This window comes from Phytophthora sojae (assembly GCF_000149755.1).
Source record: "Phytophthora sojae unplaced genomic scaffold PHYSOscaffold_5, whole genome shotgun sequence".
Lineage (NCBI taxonomy): Eukaryota > Oomycota > Peronosporomycetes > Peronosporales > Peronosporaceae > Phytophthora > Phytophthora sojae.
This window is the reverse complement of record NW_009258119.1, coordinates 4,878,972-4,892,548: the sequence shown is the minus strand read 5'-3', so window position 1 is coordinate 4,892,548 and position 13,577 is coordinate 4,878,972. Positions and strand designations below refer to the sequence as shown.

At 55.7% G+C, this 13,577-nt stretch overlaps 7 protein-coding genes across 7 annotated transcripts; 4 read left to right on the top strand and 3 right to left on the bottom strand.

Moving 5' to 3' along the window:
* Window positions 1-276: 276 nt before the first annotated feature.
* On the top strand, window positions 277-1,335 carry PHYSODRAFT_334111 (hypothetical protein; the record flags this gene model as incomplete). Its single annotated transcript, XM_009531360.1, has 1 exon — window positions 277-1,335. One exon carries the CDS (start codon window positions 277-279, stop codon window positions 1,333-1,335), a length of 1,059 nt encoding a protein of 352 aa, XP_009529655.1.
* Window positions 1,336-1,641: 306 nt separating this feature from the next.
* Window positions 1,642-2,109, top strand: PHYSODRAFT_399919 (hypothetical protein; the record flags this gene model as incomplete). Its single annotated transcript, XM_009531359.1, has 1 exon — window positions 1,642-2,109. A coding segment is annotated over one exon (468 nt), but the record flags the coding sequence as incomplete, so codon positions are not given.
* Window positions 2,110-2,119: 10 nt separating this feature from the next.
* Window positions 2,120-3,929, bottom strand: PHYSODRAFT_334110 (hypothetical protein; the record flags this gene model as incomplete). The annotated part of the gene is made up of 4 exons (XM_009531358.1): window positions 2,120-2,239; window positions 2,616-2,792; window positions 2,839-2,939; window positions 3,011-3,929. 4 exons carry the CDS (start codon window positions 3,927-3,929, stop codon window positions 2,120-2,122), a joined length of 1,317 nt encoding a protein of 438 aa, XP_009529653.1.
* A 1,690-nt stretch (window positions 3,930-5,619) lies between these two features.
* On the top strand, window positions 5,620-7,038 carry PHYSODRAFT_302313 (hypothetical protein; the record flags this gene model as incomplete). Its single annotated transcript, XM_009531357.1, has 1 exon — window positions 5,620-7,038. The coding sequence occupies one exon, from the start codon at window positions 5,620-5,622 to the stop codon at window positions 7,036-7,038; it is 1,419 nt and encodes a 472-aa protein (XP_009529652.1).
* Window positions 7,039-7,187: 149 nt separating this feature from the next.
* PHYSODRAFT_302312 (hypothetical protein) lies at window positions 7,188-9,416 on the bottom strand (the record flags this gene model as incomplete). The annotated part of the gene is made up of 4 exons (XM_009531356.1): window positions 7,188-7,542; window positions 7,612-7,871; window positions 7,939-9,189; window positions 9,294-9,416. 4 exons carry the CDS (start codon window positions 9,414-9,416, stop codon window positions 7,188-7,190), a joined length of 1,989 nt encoding a protein of 662 aa, XP_009529651.1.
* A 393-nt stretch (window positions 9,417-9,809) lies between these two features.
* PHYSODRAFT_505534 (hypothetical protein) lies at window positions 9,810-11,466 on the top strand (the record flags this gene model as incomplete). Its single annotated transcript, XM_009531355.1, has 3 exons — window positions 9,810-10,527; window positions 10,737-10,971; window positions 11,208-11,466. The coding sequence occupies 3 exons, from the start codon at window positions 9,810-9,812 to the stop codon at window positions 11,464-11,466; spliced, it is 1,212 nt and encodes a 403-aa protein (XP_009529650.1).
* A 411-nt stretch (window positions 11,467-11,877) lies between these two features.
* Window positions 11,878-13,438, bottom strand: PHYSODRAFT_351654 (hypothetical protein). The gene is made up of 3 exons (XM_009531354.1): window positions 13,266-13,438; window positions 12,849-13,062; window positions 11,878-12,781 (listed from the first exon to the last, which is right to left on the bottom strand). The coding sequence occupies exons 2-3, from the start codon at window positions 13,053-13,055 to the stop codon at window positions 11,933-11,935; spliced, it is 1,056 nt and encodes a 351-aa protein (XP_009529649.1). The 5' UTR covers window positions 13,056-13,062; window positions 13,266-13,438; the 3' UTR covers window positions 11,878-11,932.
* Between the last annotated feature and the right edge of the window lie 139 nt (window positions 13,439-13,577).

Below are 13,577 nucleotides of genomic sequence, written 5' to 3'. Positions count from 1 at the left end.
CGTGGGATTGTGCTGCTAAGAATACGCAAGTTCGAATACTGACGGACACTTATTGGCTAAAATAACTCGATCTATTAGTAACATTATGCGATTGAACGGGGGTGTCCAAACATACCAGTAGTTACGTAGGTTTCGACTGGTAACAAAAACTTTTGCTGCTGTTGGGCTTTGCTCTAACGGTGTGAATTTGTGTTCATTCGGATTTTTTCTGACAACCCACCAGCTCTTCGCCTTCGCCGCCTCCACCCTGCAACCCCTGGTCTGCGTCAAGTCGTGATGCGAACCACCACCGCATCAACTCCGACCTCTTCAAGCCACCACAGCGACGGTGAATTCGACCAGCAGTGGGAATTTGGCTTCAATTCGGATCGTGGAGGAGCGTCGGCGAGCAACAGTGATGCTGACAGCGATGCTGTCTATATCTCTCCTGTTTATGGGGATCGAGAACCCTGTTTCAGCAGTGATGACGACAGCGATGATGAAGACTCGCCGGCTGGGACTCCCCCGCGAGATATTGAAGTTGACGATGACTCGGTCTCCAGCGGTGGCTCAAGCGTGTCCACTCAAGGGGATGTGACCAGGCTGCCCGGTGGACTTGTTCTCGGTTCTTCCCGCTATGACATGGACGACAGCGAAGCCAGCAGCTGTTTGGACGACTCTGACGCATACGACCCTGAAGTGGAGACTGTTAGCAGTGAGGACGAAGGCGACGAGCTCGCAGTTCAACCTTCTGCGTCAGGGCGTCAAGTGCATGCGGGAATCGACCTCGTCGCGACAGCGCATCGCACCGTCATCCAACTCAACGGCCATCAGTACACGAAAGCCCGAGAATCCTCGCGCAAGATTTCCTTCCGGTGCAGCTTTTACCGACGTACTCCGGGGTGCAAAGGGAAAGTCGACTACAGTTTTGCGCGAGATGTGTTCTACAATTTTACGCCACACACTTGTGAAGGGACGGGCCAAGCTCCAAGCCGATACGTTGACGTCACCGAGGAAATGAAGGCCGAGGTTGATCGATTGTCGATTCGGCACCTTTCACACACGGCGCAACAGATTTCGTTGGCGGTCCGCGAGCAGTTGTTCGTCAGAGACGACAGCGCGGTTGTTCAAGGACTGACACGACATCAAGTCCGGCAACATATGTACCGCACGAGACGTGTTCATTTCGGTGGAAACGTGCATGGAATGGTTAAGGTTGCACCGCAGAGCCTGGTTCAAGGGACTACATTGAATTTTTTCCAGTTCCACCACGTCTTTACGGAGGACGAGCGGCTACAGCGTGTGCTGGGTTGGGCGGACGCTCGACTGCTGGAGTTACTTCGGTATCCGGGCTAGGTAATATTCGTCGACGGAACTTTCCGGTGCGTCCCGAGGTCGTTCTACCAGTGTGTCGTGTTGATGGTGAGCGACGCAGCAAGTGGCGTGTTCGTGCCTTGCGTTTACGCTCTTACGACTGGCAAAACCCATCAACTATACCAAAAGTTAATGCGGTTCATGAATGACTGCACGGTTAGTCGCCTTCAACCTGGGAGTGTCGTCTGCGACTTCGAGGCAGCGCTGATCGATTCAGTGACCGACCAGTTTCCGCACGCCAGGGTCATCGGATGCTTGTTTCACTTCAAGCAAGCGACCCGACGACGCATGATGAAGTTGCGTATCCGACCCCAGGAGATCTCGATTGGGATGGAAGTCGGCGTGTTGGACATGCTAACCGTGATCGTACCTGCTCATGTCGATCCCCACGGAATCAACTATGTCTCCGAGTTGATTATGTCTCGCTGCCGTACCGAAGAGATTGAGTACTCGGCGGTTGGGTGGGATCGTTTCTGGAAGTACTTTCGTCGGACATGGATCAACATTTTTCCAGTCGATGTGTGGAATGTTTATGGCATGGATTTGGGAGTGGTAAGCCGAACCAACAACCCCCTGGAGCGGATCAACCGGGAACTCAACGCAGCCATCGCTGCGCCACACCCAAGCATCCCCGCTTTCGTATCGACAATCGACACGTTATCGCGGCGGTACGTGCAACGGCTTGGCGATATCTCTAATCGCAGAGCTGTTGCCCCAGCTCACGAGGAGATCGAGTTGCCAGTTGTGGTCGACTTGACATCGCGTGTTAACGCTGCGCGTCGTGAAGCCAGTAGGTCGTCGAACTCACGAACCAGTCACGCTGGTCGTGCTGCTTCAACTCGCGGTGGTCGTACAGCTTCAACTCGCGGTGGTCGTAAAGCTTCAACTCGAGGTGGCAGGGGTGATCATGGAGGTCTAGCATCGATGCGTTCCCAGGAAGCCCAAGTGGATAGACCAAGTCGGACGGCCCGGGCAGCCAGAGTCGAGCGACGTACAAGCCGGGTTACCCGCAGCATGACCGACAATTAACGGTTGACAGCAGGTTGAAGGCCCTGACACGGTTTGCTTATTATGCAATTTCCCTTCCAATACATAATACATCTAATTTCCGTTTACCAATACAATTATAGAGTTTTTTTAAAAACCTAGTTTTGTTAGGATATTTTTTAGTTCCCATTTGGAGGCTAATTTTATTTCGGTCCTGTTTTGGTCCTACGGACCAAGACAGACCAGACCTGCATAAGACCTGTTTAAAACCTTACCGCCAGGACTTGCAACGTGATAGCGTCCACGCGCTTATCAGAGCGGATCGTGATCGAACTTACAGTCTGCAAGAACTTGATCGAGTCGATATCCGAGAACGCGTTGCCGTGAGGGGTCACTGAGTACAATGTCTTGGTCCGACACGTCCACTGCCGCACTGGCTGCCGTTCCTGAGCCTGACGTAGGGGGAGCATCCTTCACGACAGCAATGCTAGTCCATACGACTCCAAGGAGGTCGATCTCGTCACCGTCACGACCGAAGAACCCTCCAAGTTGATAGCCGTCAGGGGCAGTAACTGAGCCCTTTTCATCCGTCTGCGTTCCTGCCGAGACGGAGTTACCGGCACTCGTACCGAAGTTTTGGTAAAGATGCGAGTATGGCCTTCCTTCTGACCCCAGTGAGCTTCCATCGACGTGATAAACTCGCCTTCGCCGAGCTTGAGCGTGTACGGATCTCCTCCAGTGCCTCCGTGGGTGAACGTCTGAGGTTTTGGTCCAGAAACTTCAAGAGTGAGACCGTCAATGCGGGCGGCACCACGAACAGAGAGCGAAGTGATAGTCTGGCCTGACGTAGCGGCGGCTTGATCCGTGAATTCGTTACCATGGGGACCACCAAAGGTCTCACTGAGCCGCACTGCAGGACCGGAAGGCGCTGGGGCACTGGAGCCTGAAGATCCGGACGGAGCTGGAGCTACTGGAGCAGCAGATCCTGAACCTGCTGACGATTTGGGCGAACTTGGAGCCGCTGGAGCTGGAGCTGGTGCGGATCCTGATCCGGTAGCAGACGCTGGTGCACTCATAGGGCTAGAACCTGAAGTGGCCGTAGGTGCAGGTTCGGAGGTGGCAGGCGGAGCTGCCGCTGAAGCTGATCCTGCTGTACTATCCAGTATGTCGGTCGGAGCGACTGTGCCTGGAGTGTCATCTGCAGCTTGAATACTCGACCAGATAGCGCCCAGCGTATCGATTTCATCGCCGTCACGTCTAAAGAACCCTCCCAGTTGATACCCCTCGGGTGCTGACACTGATCCCTTCGAGTCGGTCTGTGAGCCGCCAGAGACCGAGTTGCCAGCACTTGTTCCGAAGTTTAGGTAGAATACTCTCGTGTGGCCGTCCTTCTCGCCCCAATGAGCCTCTATATAATTGATGTTCTCACCCTCTGCAAGCGAGAGTGTTGTCGGTTCCGCCATTTCCTCCATGTGTGAATGTCTGAGCTGTAGGTGCCGATATCCCCAAGCGCGGTCACCCGCCCGGATGGTGATGGAGGTGACGGTCTGTCCGGACACGACCGACGCTTGGTCGGAGAAGTCTAACATCGTCCGAAGTTACCTCTTGGACTGCGAGCAGCACTGTGAACACGATAACCTGGAGAGCTGTGACCATAACTGGAAGGGCCATGATATACGAGTGAGTCCCGGCCTGCAAGTTCGAGTCTAAGCACACTACGTGTGCACTCGAGACTGGAGAACCGAGAATGATAGGGACATCGGGTGCCCGTCTCAAACGAGACCTTTGCCCAAACGGATAGAGAAATGATTTGCTGTCGCTTGCACTTCGTCAGTTTGTTGTTGGTCTGGTGTTGGAGCAAGCGAGTGCTGCATGATCTTCATAAGTATGTGAACTCATCCCAATGCCTTGAATTTGCAGTTAAAGAGTTAAAACGGTCTTAAGAAAAATATCATTTGAGACGTAGAGCTACCGGTATCCATGCTGGAAGGCGGAAAGTCTTCCTCCGCTTTCGGTACGAACAGCACAGCGTCGCGGCATTGAAAGCATGTGGCCGAGGGCATGTGGCCTGTCCGAAACTTCTGTACACTAAATGAGCCGGGCAAGATTCGGGGCAGCCTCATCGATGTCATCGATTCGATGACATCTCTCTCTCCGCTGTGCCTTGCGGGAAGATCCTCGTTCCGACGTCCATTAAGCTCCTCCGTTATCTAGTCGCCCACATTAATCTCGCGCTTATTAAAGGCTTCTTACTTTAGCTGGAATACAGAAGAACTTGACCACCAACAACCTCACGATTGAGCCCTCGTCGGAGAATCCACCGCCGTGAGGACCTCCGAACGCTTCGCTGAGCTGTCCGAAGCAACGTGGCGAACTGCGGCGAAGGCGAAAACTGCCAACGCCCTCAGCATCCTGGACGCCACTCTCGCTCGAATTGTGGGGGACTCTGGGTGGAAAGCGAAGTGAAGAGTGGGGAATTGGACTCGTAAATCGCGTTTGTACAATGTGGGAGTTCGGCGTGAGAGAATATTGTGAGTAAGGCACTGGGTGATCAATGATGACGCAGAAGTTGGCGTGTTATCCCTAAGATAGATCACGGTACTATGAGTCATAGTACCGTGATCCTATCTTAGGGATAACACGCCAACTTCTGCGTCATAGTCTATGAGGAATGACCGACTTGATGTAGCTAGATAGGTATTGTGCGGGGTACAATAGCGCACCATGACATGCAAGACGACTTGGCGTACTGTAGCCATGAAGGAAACACGCCACCCAGCTGCGAATCGCAGCAAGTGCTTAATCTCCTGAAGGGAGATGAAGTGCATGCCTCAAAACGTTTTAACCTTGTAAACCTTTCTCCGAGGTTGAGGAACTGACATGAAACCACGGAGGTGTGGTAGCTTTTGTGCGGTAGTTTGTTTTGTTGCCGTTAGCCAATCTAACCGAAGGGCGAAAATGCCCCCATGAAGTTGCTGATGCCGTGATTTACAATAGGCGCATGCGGGCCTCTCAACGAAGCCTTGACGGGTCATTCATACTTACGGCTTGAGACGTGTCAGCGTATAGCTCCTTCGTAAAGTTTTCGATGCTCGTGTATCATACACGATCATCGAAAACTTTACGAGTATAATATACCTAGGATCACCGGGTCATTCATACTTACCTCTCAACGAAGCCTTGACGGGTCATTCATACGTACGGCTCAAAGACATCGAGACTTCGCAAAAAGTTTCCCGTTTTAGCATACCAACCTACCCAATTGCGTACAACTGAATTATGCTATTCCATGATCTTGCCGCAAATCAATGCACAGTTACTCCGCCCCAAAGGGACCTCCTGATGAACGCTCCGTCGTCGAGCTGGAGCGCGCCCAAGGTGTCTCGGCTGTGGTCCGCCAAGGGCGACGAGCGCTGCTCGCCCCCGCGCTCGGACGACTACAAGGATTGGTCGCTGTCGCAGCTCAAGCGCGAGATCACGCAGCGCCAGCTCAAGACGAACCCGCGCCGCCGCAACAAGGAGGCCTTCGTCAAGGTGCTGCTCTCGCACGACCAGGAGCAGACTCAGACGCAGCCGCATCAGGCTCCGGCTCAGTCTCAGCCTCACAACCAGCAGCAGGCGCTCGAGCCGCCGCTGGAGGAGCCCGTGCTCTTCGTGCCCACGTCCACGTCGGAGCTGCAGAACATCTACGTCAATAGCGGAGACCAACAGCAGCCGCAGCAACAGCCCCACGATATCTACGGCAATAACAACTCGGGCCAGCCCCATGACATCTACAGAGGTGAACAGCAGCAGCCACAGCAACAGCAGCAGCAGATTCAGACACAGGACGTCTACCGAGACAATAGTGGACAGCAGCCACAAGACGTCTACAGGGACAATAGTGGACAGCAACCTCAGCAGCCGCAGGACGTCTACAGGGACAATGCTGGACAGCAGCAGCAACCACATCAGCCTCAGCCTCAGCCTCAGCCTCAGGAGATTTATGTGGATCATCAACAGCACCAGCCGCAGCAGGGTACTTATGTGAGTACGGCGGCGCAGCAACAGCAGCAGCAGCAGCAACAACAGCAGCAGATTTTCGCCAGTGTTGGGATGATGCAGCCTGCGCCGTTGACTCCGCCTGTGTCCATGCCGCAGCTTCAAGCTCAAGTGCAGAACCAGACTCACACGCAGACCCCAGTGCCGGTTGCAGTGATGTCCGTGCCTGCCCCCGCTCCTGCTCCGGTTACTGTTCCTGCTCCCATCCCTCCGGCCAATGAAGTGGAGGTTGAGACTCCTCAGAGTTTCCAGTCGACAATCAAGAGACAAAGGGTGGCGAGCGCAAGGCAGGAGAATGACGGGGGAGAACATGGCAATGCTGCTACGACGCCGGAGGTGGCGCGACCTGGGAGTTCGAGCACGCAACAGGTCGGGAAGGGGTCGACGGAGTATCTGAGAAGGAAACTAAGTATCCAAGCTGCGCGTCTGGAGGTCGAAAGCCGGCGTTTGGACCTTGAAACCAAGCGCGAACAGCGGAATAGTGAGCTGCATGCGGTGCAACTCGCGTTGGCGCAGGAGCAGCTCCAGCAGGCGAAGATGACGACGCAGAAGATGAAGACGGAGTGGATGGTGGAGCAAATGATTCAGAAGAAGCGGCTGAACGATGCCGGGATCTCGCAGGAGGACTCGGCTGCCCTTGGAGTGTACCTGTCGTGAGAAGTTGGAAAAGAAATTACTGGGCTCTTTAACGGCTCGGCTAAATGGTCTCGTTTTGTTAATGTATGTGTATCCAAGTGTACAGTCGAGTTTGAGTATTAGTTGTTCCTTTCTTCCCTTGAAAAGGTGCCGTGCCTGAAATCTTGCCTTTATCTTCTTCGTTGATGCTTGATAGACGGGACTGCAGAGTACGTTGATGCCGGCACAGCTGCGCGCATAAGCAACGGAGTTGGGGCACTAGCTCCGCGACCAGGAGCCCCGCTTGCGGACGCCTTGTACACTCTGTCGATGAGTTTCTTGACACGTGACTTGGCGAGGTTGGACAATTCCCCGGATGGCAGCAGCAACGCTGACTGCATGGACGCTGCTTCTTGCGAGAACAGCTCCGCCACTTCCTTAACAATCGCCTTGAACCGGTCTTTCGTTAACTTGCCGGCCCCGTCGCTCTGCTTGTAAAGCGGATACAGCTTTGCCTTCACGTACTCGACAACGGTATCCGACCAGCTGCTCGCACGCAGAGGTTCACATTAGCTCAGACCGTAGACAACTGCAATAAAGGAGGGAGGTACGTACGCTTCGCGCTTTCGCTTCCGCTTGCTACTTGATCGCGCTGGTCGCTTTGGAGAGGTGAAGGCTGTTATTACAGGCAAATTCTGCGCTGCGTTAACTGGCGACGACACTTGTGGGTTTACTGGGGACCGAGGTGGCTCAACTGGCGCTGGAGGGTTCAGCTCACGCCACTTTTCACTGAGCTCGATAATCCGCTGCCGATTTTCAATGCTCACATCAGAAAGTTCCGAAAGCCTGTCCATAGTGTCTTGCAACCCCTGCTCCTAAAAATCAACAATACTGATCAGCTAAGCTAATTCATATGATAAAGTCTACGACATGCGTGCTTACCTCCACGAGATCTTCTTTTCGGACGGGAAGCGTCTCCAATATCCCGAGCACTGCATCCAGCACTTGAGGATTGGGCGCAGAGACGGTATTGCCACCTTCCTGTTCGGCCACGCGAATCCACTGATGCAGCACCGCCAGACATCCCAGTTCAACTGCAGCGGCCTTCTCCTTCTGGTTGAGTCGGCCAAAGAAGGTTTTCACTCGAGATACCAGCCTCAGCTTGGCCGTCTTGGGGATCAGCAGAGTCACAGACGACGCATAGTTGTCGCTACTGACTGCATCCTGCATCAGCTTGGCTAGCTCGCAATACTCCGGAGCGAACGTATTGGACACACTGTTGCTGCGCTGGCTTGGCCGCGTACCCCCATTATCTCCTCCAGACCCGTGATCATGCGCTGCAATCGCAGCCGCTGCGAGTTCCTGTCTGCTTCGACTATGATCTTCCCACATTTGGTCGATAGCCGACGAACCGGACTGTGTTATGGTCGACCTTGTTCCATTACGAGCAGCACTGGCATCGCTTCCACCCCTCCGACCATACAAAGACGACTGCGTCAAGTCTCCACGCGCAAACATGGCGTCAGCGCGCAGTTGCACCTGCATGAGCTCTCGCGACATGCGCAGCGCATACGCCGCGGCGATCCCGCGCATCGGTCGTCTGTCCTCTGCCTCCCCCACCGCCACAAAGTTTGGGTTTCCTCGTCGCCGAGCTCTCGTCGCTGTAGTTTCCCTACGCCCACCGAGCACGTTCGACATCAAACTGGCCAGTCTTCGCGTCCGACGGCGCGTGGACACCGTCGTCGCCGGGCGTACAATAGCGTCGCTCGCTCTCTGCTGCGTAGTGGCATGTCTGGAGCAGTACCACGACGTATTGGGCACGGCCCGCAGTCCAATGCAGTACGTGTGGTTGGCCACCCCGCAGCCCAGCGCTTCACACAGCAGCAGCACGTGCTCGTCCTCCCCAGAGCCGCATAGCTCGCACCTCGCCTGGTTCACGAGCCTCAATTGGGCGGCAATGTCGTGGTCCGATGGGTCCGGTCGGTACACCTGCTTGTGGTCGAGGATGGCCTCTCGGTGCACCACGACGCCCTGCGCGTCCTGCCGGGTGACCGAGTTGAACTTGGTCTTGCAGAGCGGACAGAGGTTGGTCACCTTGGCCCAGGCCACGATGCAGTCGAAGTGGAAGCGGTGGTCGCACCCGGACAGGACCCCCTGCTTCAGGACGTCCACCAGGTCCTGGCAGATGCAGCACTGCGTATGGCACAGTACAGTACAACAGGACAATGATGAAGTTGCAAGTTAGTGGAATAATGGTCCAATCACTTCAGTACTGTACACTTTCTCTATCGACTCACAGCGTCCTCCTCGGTGTCCTCCATGACGTCTTCTTCTTCATTGTGGGTATCGTTGTCTCCGTCCTCGTCGTCCACCAGGTCAACAACCTCCGGCGCGCGACGCTTCTCCTCAGCGTCAGCCATGCTTCTCGGCTCGAAATTGAAATGAAACACAATCGGGGGCAGATCCTCAGTTTTATCTCTAATTCTGTGCATAATTACTCGGATTTGCTACTCTGAATTACGCTGCGATTTGAAGAGAGAGATATCGAACAGCCTTCCAGCGTTGATCACCATACCATGCGCGACCTATGGCGGCTCGCGCCGCTGCGGCTCCATGTACTTCTCCCGCTCTGCCTGTTGTTCCATCTCCATCTAGGCAATACCCTCCACGCCTCCGCCGCCGAAGTTCCGGGCTCTCTGCGCAGCCTGGCGCCTCAGATCAAGGACATTCCAGCGGACGACGCGGCGCCTCCCGTCTTCTGCCTGGACGTGGGCATCGACATCGCGTTCCCGAGCCGCGACGTGGAGAACGCAATGGGCGGACAGGTGGATGCGTCCGCCGGCAAAGGGTGTCTGCGCAGCTCGCCCATGAACGCGGTGGTTGGCCACTTGAAGTCGTCCCTGCGGACGTATTCGCTGCACGCGGTGGACTGCGTGCTGGAGCCGGAGGACGTCGAGTCCTCCACGATCGCCCTGCTGGGGATCGCGTCGGTGTGCTCCAGGTCTAACATGGAGGTGGAGGAGAGTCTGGAGGCCTGGGGTCACGAGACCAAGCGACAGGTGGAGAGGCTCTTTGAGACGGAGAAGAGGGTCTCGTTCGACCAAACCACGGGCATGGTACGACATGTTCCGGTCTCCCCGGCGTACGACCTACCGACCAGTGGCAGTGGACTGCCGCAGTTTATTCTAGGGGAGACGCTCATTTGGTCGGACGGAGGCGATGAAGAGGATGGAGGAGTGAGTGAACCGACCAAGGAGCAGACGTTCTTCACCCACGTGCAGCTGCATGTGAAGAACGGCGGCAAGACACCGTTGCATTTGTACCGGTTGACGCTGGTGGAGAAGGGAGGAACTCGAGCGAAGGAGGATAAGGCGGAGGGGATCGTTCTACCGTTGGTCACACCGGCGGCGGTGCTGCCTGATACGAGCGAGGTCGTGTCATTCAAGGCGATTACTGGAGCGGCGGTGGACTCGACCAAGAGCTATGAGCTGTATATTTCACACAGCGGCTTTCGATCGCACGTGTTTGAAGGTATACTTGATGGCAAGAAGTTTCTCGCGAGAGAAGAAGCAGTTGAGCCTCAAGGCGAAGACAGTCTCTTCGACCGCTTCTCGCTTGATTCGACGAGCGGCCAAGCGCTGTTTTCATCCTTCCCGTACGCGACTTGGCAAGGTGCGTTGCGTCATTCAGATGTGTGCTGTTGGTGTGCAGTTGTTCTGATATCTTTGTGTTTGGTATAGTTGGCTCCATGGCAATCGCCGTGGCGGTGGGGCTTGCAGTGACGCTGTATATTCGACGCAAGCGGCCCAGTGTTCGCCTCGTGGGACGTGTTGTCACTAGCTGCTTCCGCTCACCCAGTAAGAAACACACTCACGGATCGGGCGGTAGGACATCGGCGAAGCCGGTATCAAATCGCGTAGCCTCCAGTCGGGCTGCGATTTCCAAAAAGGGAGAAGATCACATCGAAATGGAAAGGTACGTTCGTCGTTGGGGCACAATTTGATGATCTCTACAGTAGTTGTTATGTGTACTCTAACTCTTTAGTTCGTATGGTCTCATTGCAGTCTCATCAAAAAGCCTGCGACAACAAGTGCACCTAACAGTAACTCTAGTGCCTCAGGGAAGCCTGCTTCAGCACTTCGAGCAAAGTAAGTTACTACGAACTCAGTCAAAGGATCTCTGCACCTAATAATTTGACTCTCTGTTTACAGGATGCCTGCGATCACTATGAAGTGGAAGGCCCCACCACCACCACCCCCGCCTCGTGCTGCTGCTCCTACCACTAAGCCTACACCGCTAGCCGTTCCTAAATCGATGGCGCCGAAGAAGCTGCGCCTAGACCTCGATCGCAAGGCAAGGCTTCACCCAAAGCGGTTCGAAAGCATGTGGGACGAATACGTCGAAAGGTATGTGAAAGTGATTCGTAATGTGCTGGAGTGTTCCAAGACTAACGTGAGTAAATGCCATTAGGTTCCAAGACGAGTTACCTGATACCAACAGGCTGGAGTCGGATACGCTGGTGAAGAAGATGGAGGCGCATGGAATCTCGTGTATGGCTAGCGGGACCGTCAACGGCATTGAGAAGTACGTCTTCTACGCGAAGCAACGAGATCACTCGTGGTTCTTCTTGGCGACGGTGGATGTCACGGCGGCGACATCAAAGACCGTTCTAACAGTGCGGGCTAGCAGCGATGCTGTAGAAGAGCTCGTGGTGCAGCTCGTTGAACTCATGAAGACGACTATTGCTCAGGCAGATACAAACCAACTCCCGGAGTAAAGTGAAAGGAAATGTTTTGAAGTTTCAATGTAATGTACGCTGTCGTGAAGAAGGAAATGCCTTCCACACAAACTTTTGGGAGCCGTCCCAAGCGCGACCACTTCAGTTCGTTCGCCGGCAAAGGTGGGTAAAGGGGTCAAAGGGATCAACCTCCCTCACTTAGACAGAACTCAAAAGTCCCGTAATGACGGCGTCCATGTCGCCGTTGTGTTGAGTCAGCAGAGCCACGTTGCGATCCATGTCCGTGAATCCCATGTCGGCCAAGGCCTGAAGCTGGTTCGTCCACCGGAGCTCCTCATCGTTGTTCGTCAACACAGCAGCGGGCGCCGGAACGTTCACCGATGCGCCAGCCGTCGAGACGACCGCAGCGGGGGCGTCGACACGAACCTCCTTCGTCTCAACGGCGACGGTTGCTGGCTCTTTCGGCTCCATCACGTTGATGTCGACCCAGAGACGCTGGCCGAAGCGGTTGCCGTCGGGAGTGCTCAGGCGCCAGTATCCAGTGTACCGGCCGGGCTTTGCCGGGGCCACCATGCGAAGCGACACGTCAATAGACTTGCCAGGCAGCACCGACGGGATCAGCACGCTTTCAGGGGCTTGCATCTTGTCACCGCCCACGCACAAGAGTTCCGCACCGATAGGCCACTTGTTGGGGCCGCCATTGCGGAGCTTCCACACCTTGTCAAACGGCTCTCCGGGGGCCAGCACCGTGCCGTCGGGGCAGGTGACGTCGCCCTCGAACACGGCCACAACCGGGCCCAGGTCCTGTTTGGTCTCTTCAATGTTGATGGCCTCGAAGTAGTCACTGGCCGACATGAGCTGCGCGTTGTGGCTGTACTGCACTTGCTGCAGCACCCGCTCCACCTGCACGCGGGCGTTGGGGCACTTGGCCAGCAGGATCTTGGCCACCCCCTCCAAGTCTCCAGTGCCGGCCACAGCCACCAGACACTCCATGAAGTTGCCGTTCTTCTGGAACTCCTCCGTCACGGTCTGGAACAGCGTCGCAAACTACAATAACAATTGAAATACTGTCAATACAGCCCCCACTCCCATACAGCAGAACCCTCTACCCCACCTTGGCATTGGCCATGATCTCCATGAGCGCCTCCTGGCAGCCGGGCTCGTGCAGCAGCGACACCAGGTCCTTCTTGAGCGTCTGGTGCTCACTACTAGCGTCCCACTTCTCCACGACCTTGCCCAGGTCCACGAACAGGTCCGACATCTTCTTCTTCTGCTGGCTGAGCATCATCTCCTCGGCGTCGCCGGGCAGCACGTGCACCATGGAGCTGCTGCTGGGGTCCATCATGGCCGCGGGCTGCAGCGGCCGGGCCACCACGATGATCTTGCACACGGCGTTGTCCGCGTCCTTGCCGGCGGCCACGGCCAGCTCGCGCATGAGGCGGAAGGCCTCGTCCAGCTCCGCGTCGTTGGTGATGCGCACCTGCTCGTCGTCGTCGTCGATGTAGCACAGCAGCAGCTCGCTTGAGGGCTGCGCGAGCTCCGGGAACACCAGCAGCACGTAGTCGCGCAGCTCGCGGAAGCTCAGCTCGCTGCGGCCGGCCGGCGCGCGGCCGTCCCGGGCCGCCAGCGCCTGGTGCACGGCGGCCACCTGCACGCGGCGCATGTCCTGCTTCTCCTTCCACGAGATCTTGAGCGTCGTCATGGCGTTACTGGGTTAGTTGAGCTAATGCAGAGATTCTCCTCTTGGAGGTTGTTCTCCTTTTGTGCTGTTTTCTCAGAATTCGAGGATTCGAGGAAGAATACTCAGGGACTGCCCAAAAGCATAGGGTAGGCTATAAGAGAG

Excerpts from the sequence above, each read along its gene's own strand:
- PHYSODRAFT_351654 (XM_009531354.1), bottom strand. The coding sequence starts at position 13,055 with ATGGTGCACGTGCTGCCCGGCGACGCCGAGGAGATGATGCTCAGCCAG. Across the intron at positions 12,782-12,848 it reads AGATCATGGCCAATGCCAAG|TTTGCGACGCTGTTCCAGAC; the intron begins GTGGGGTAGAGG and ends TTGTTATTGTAG.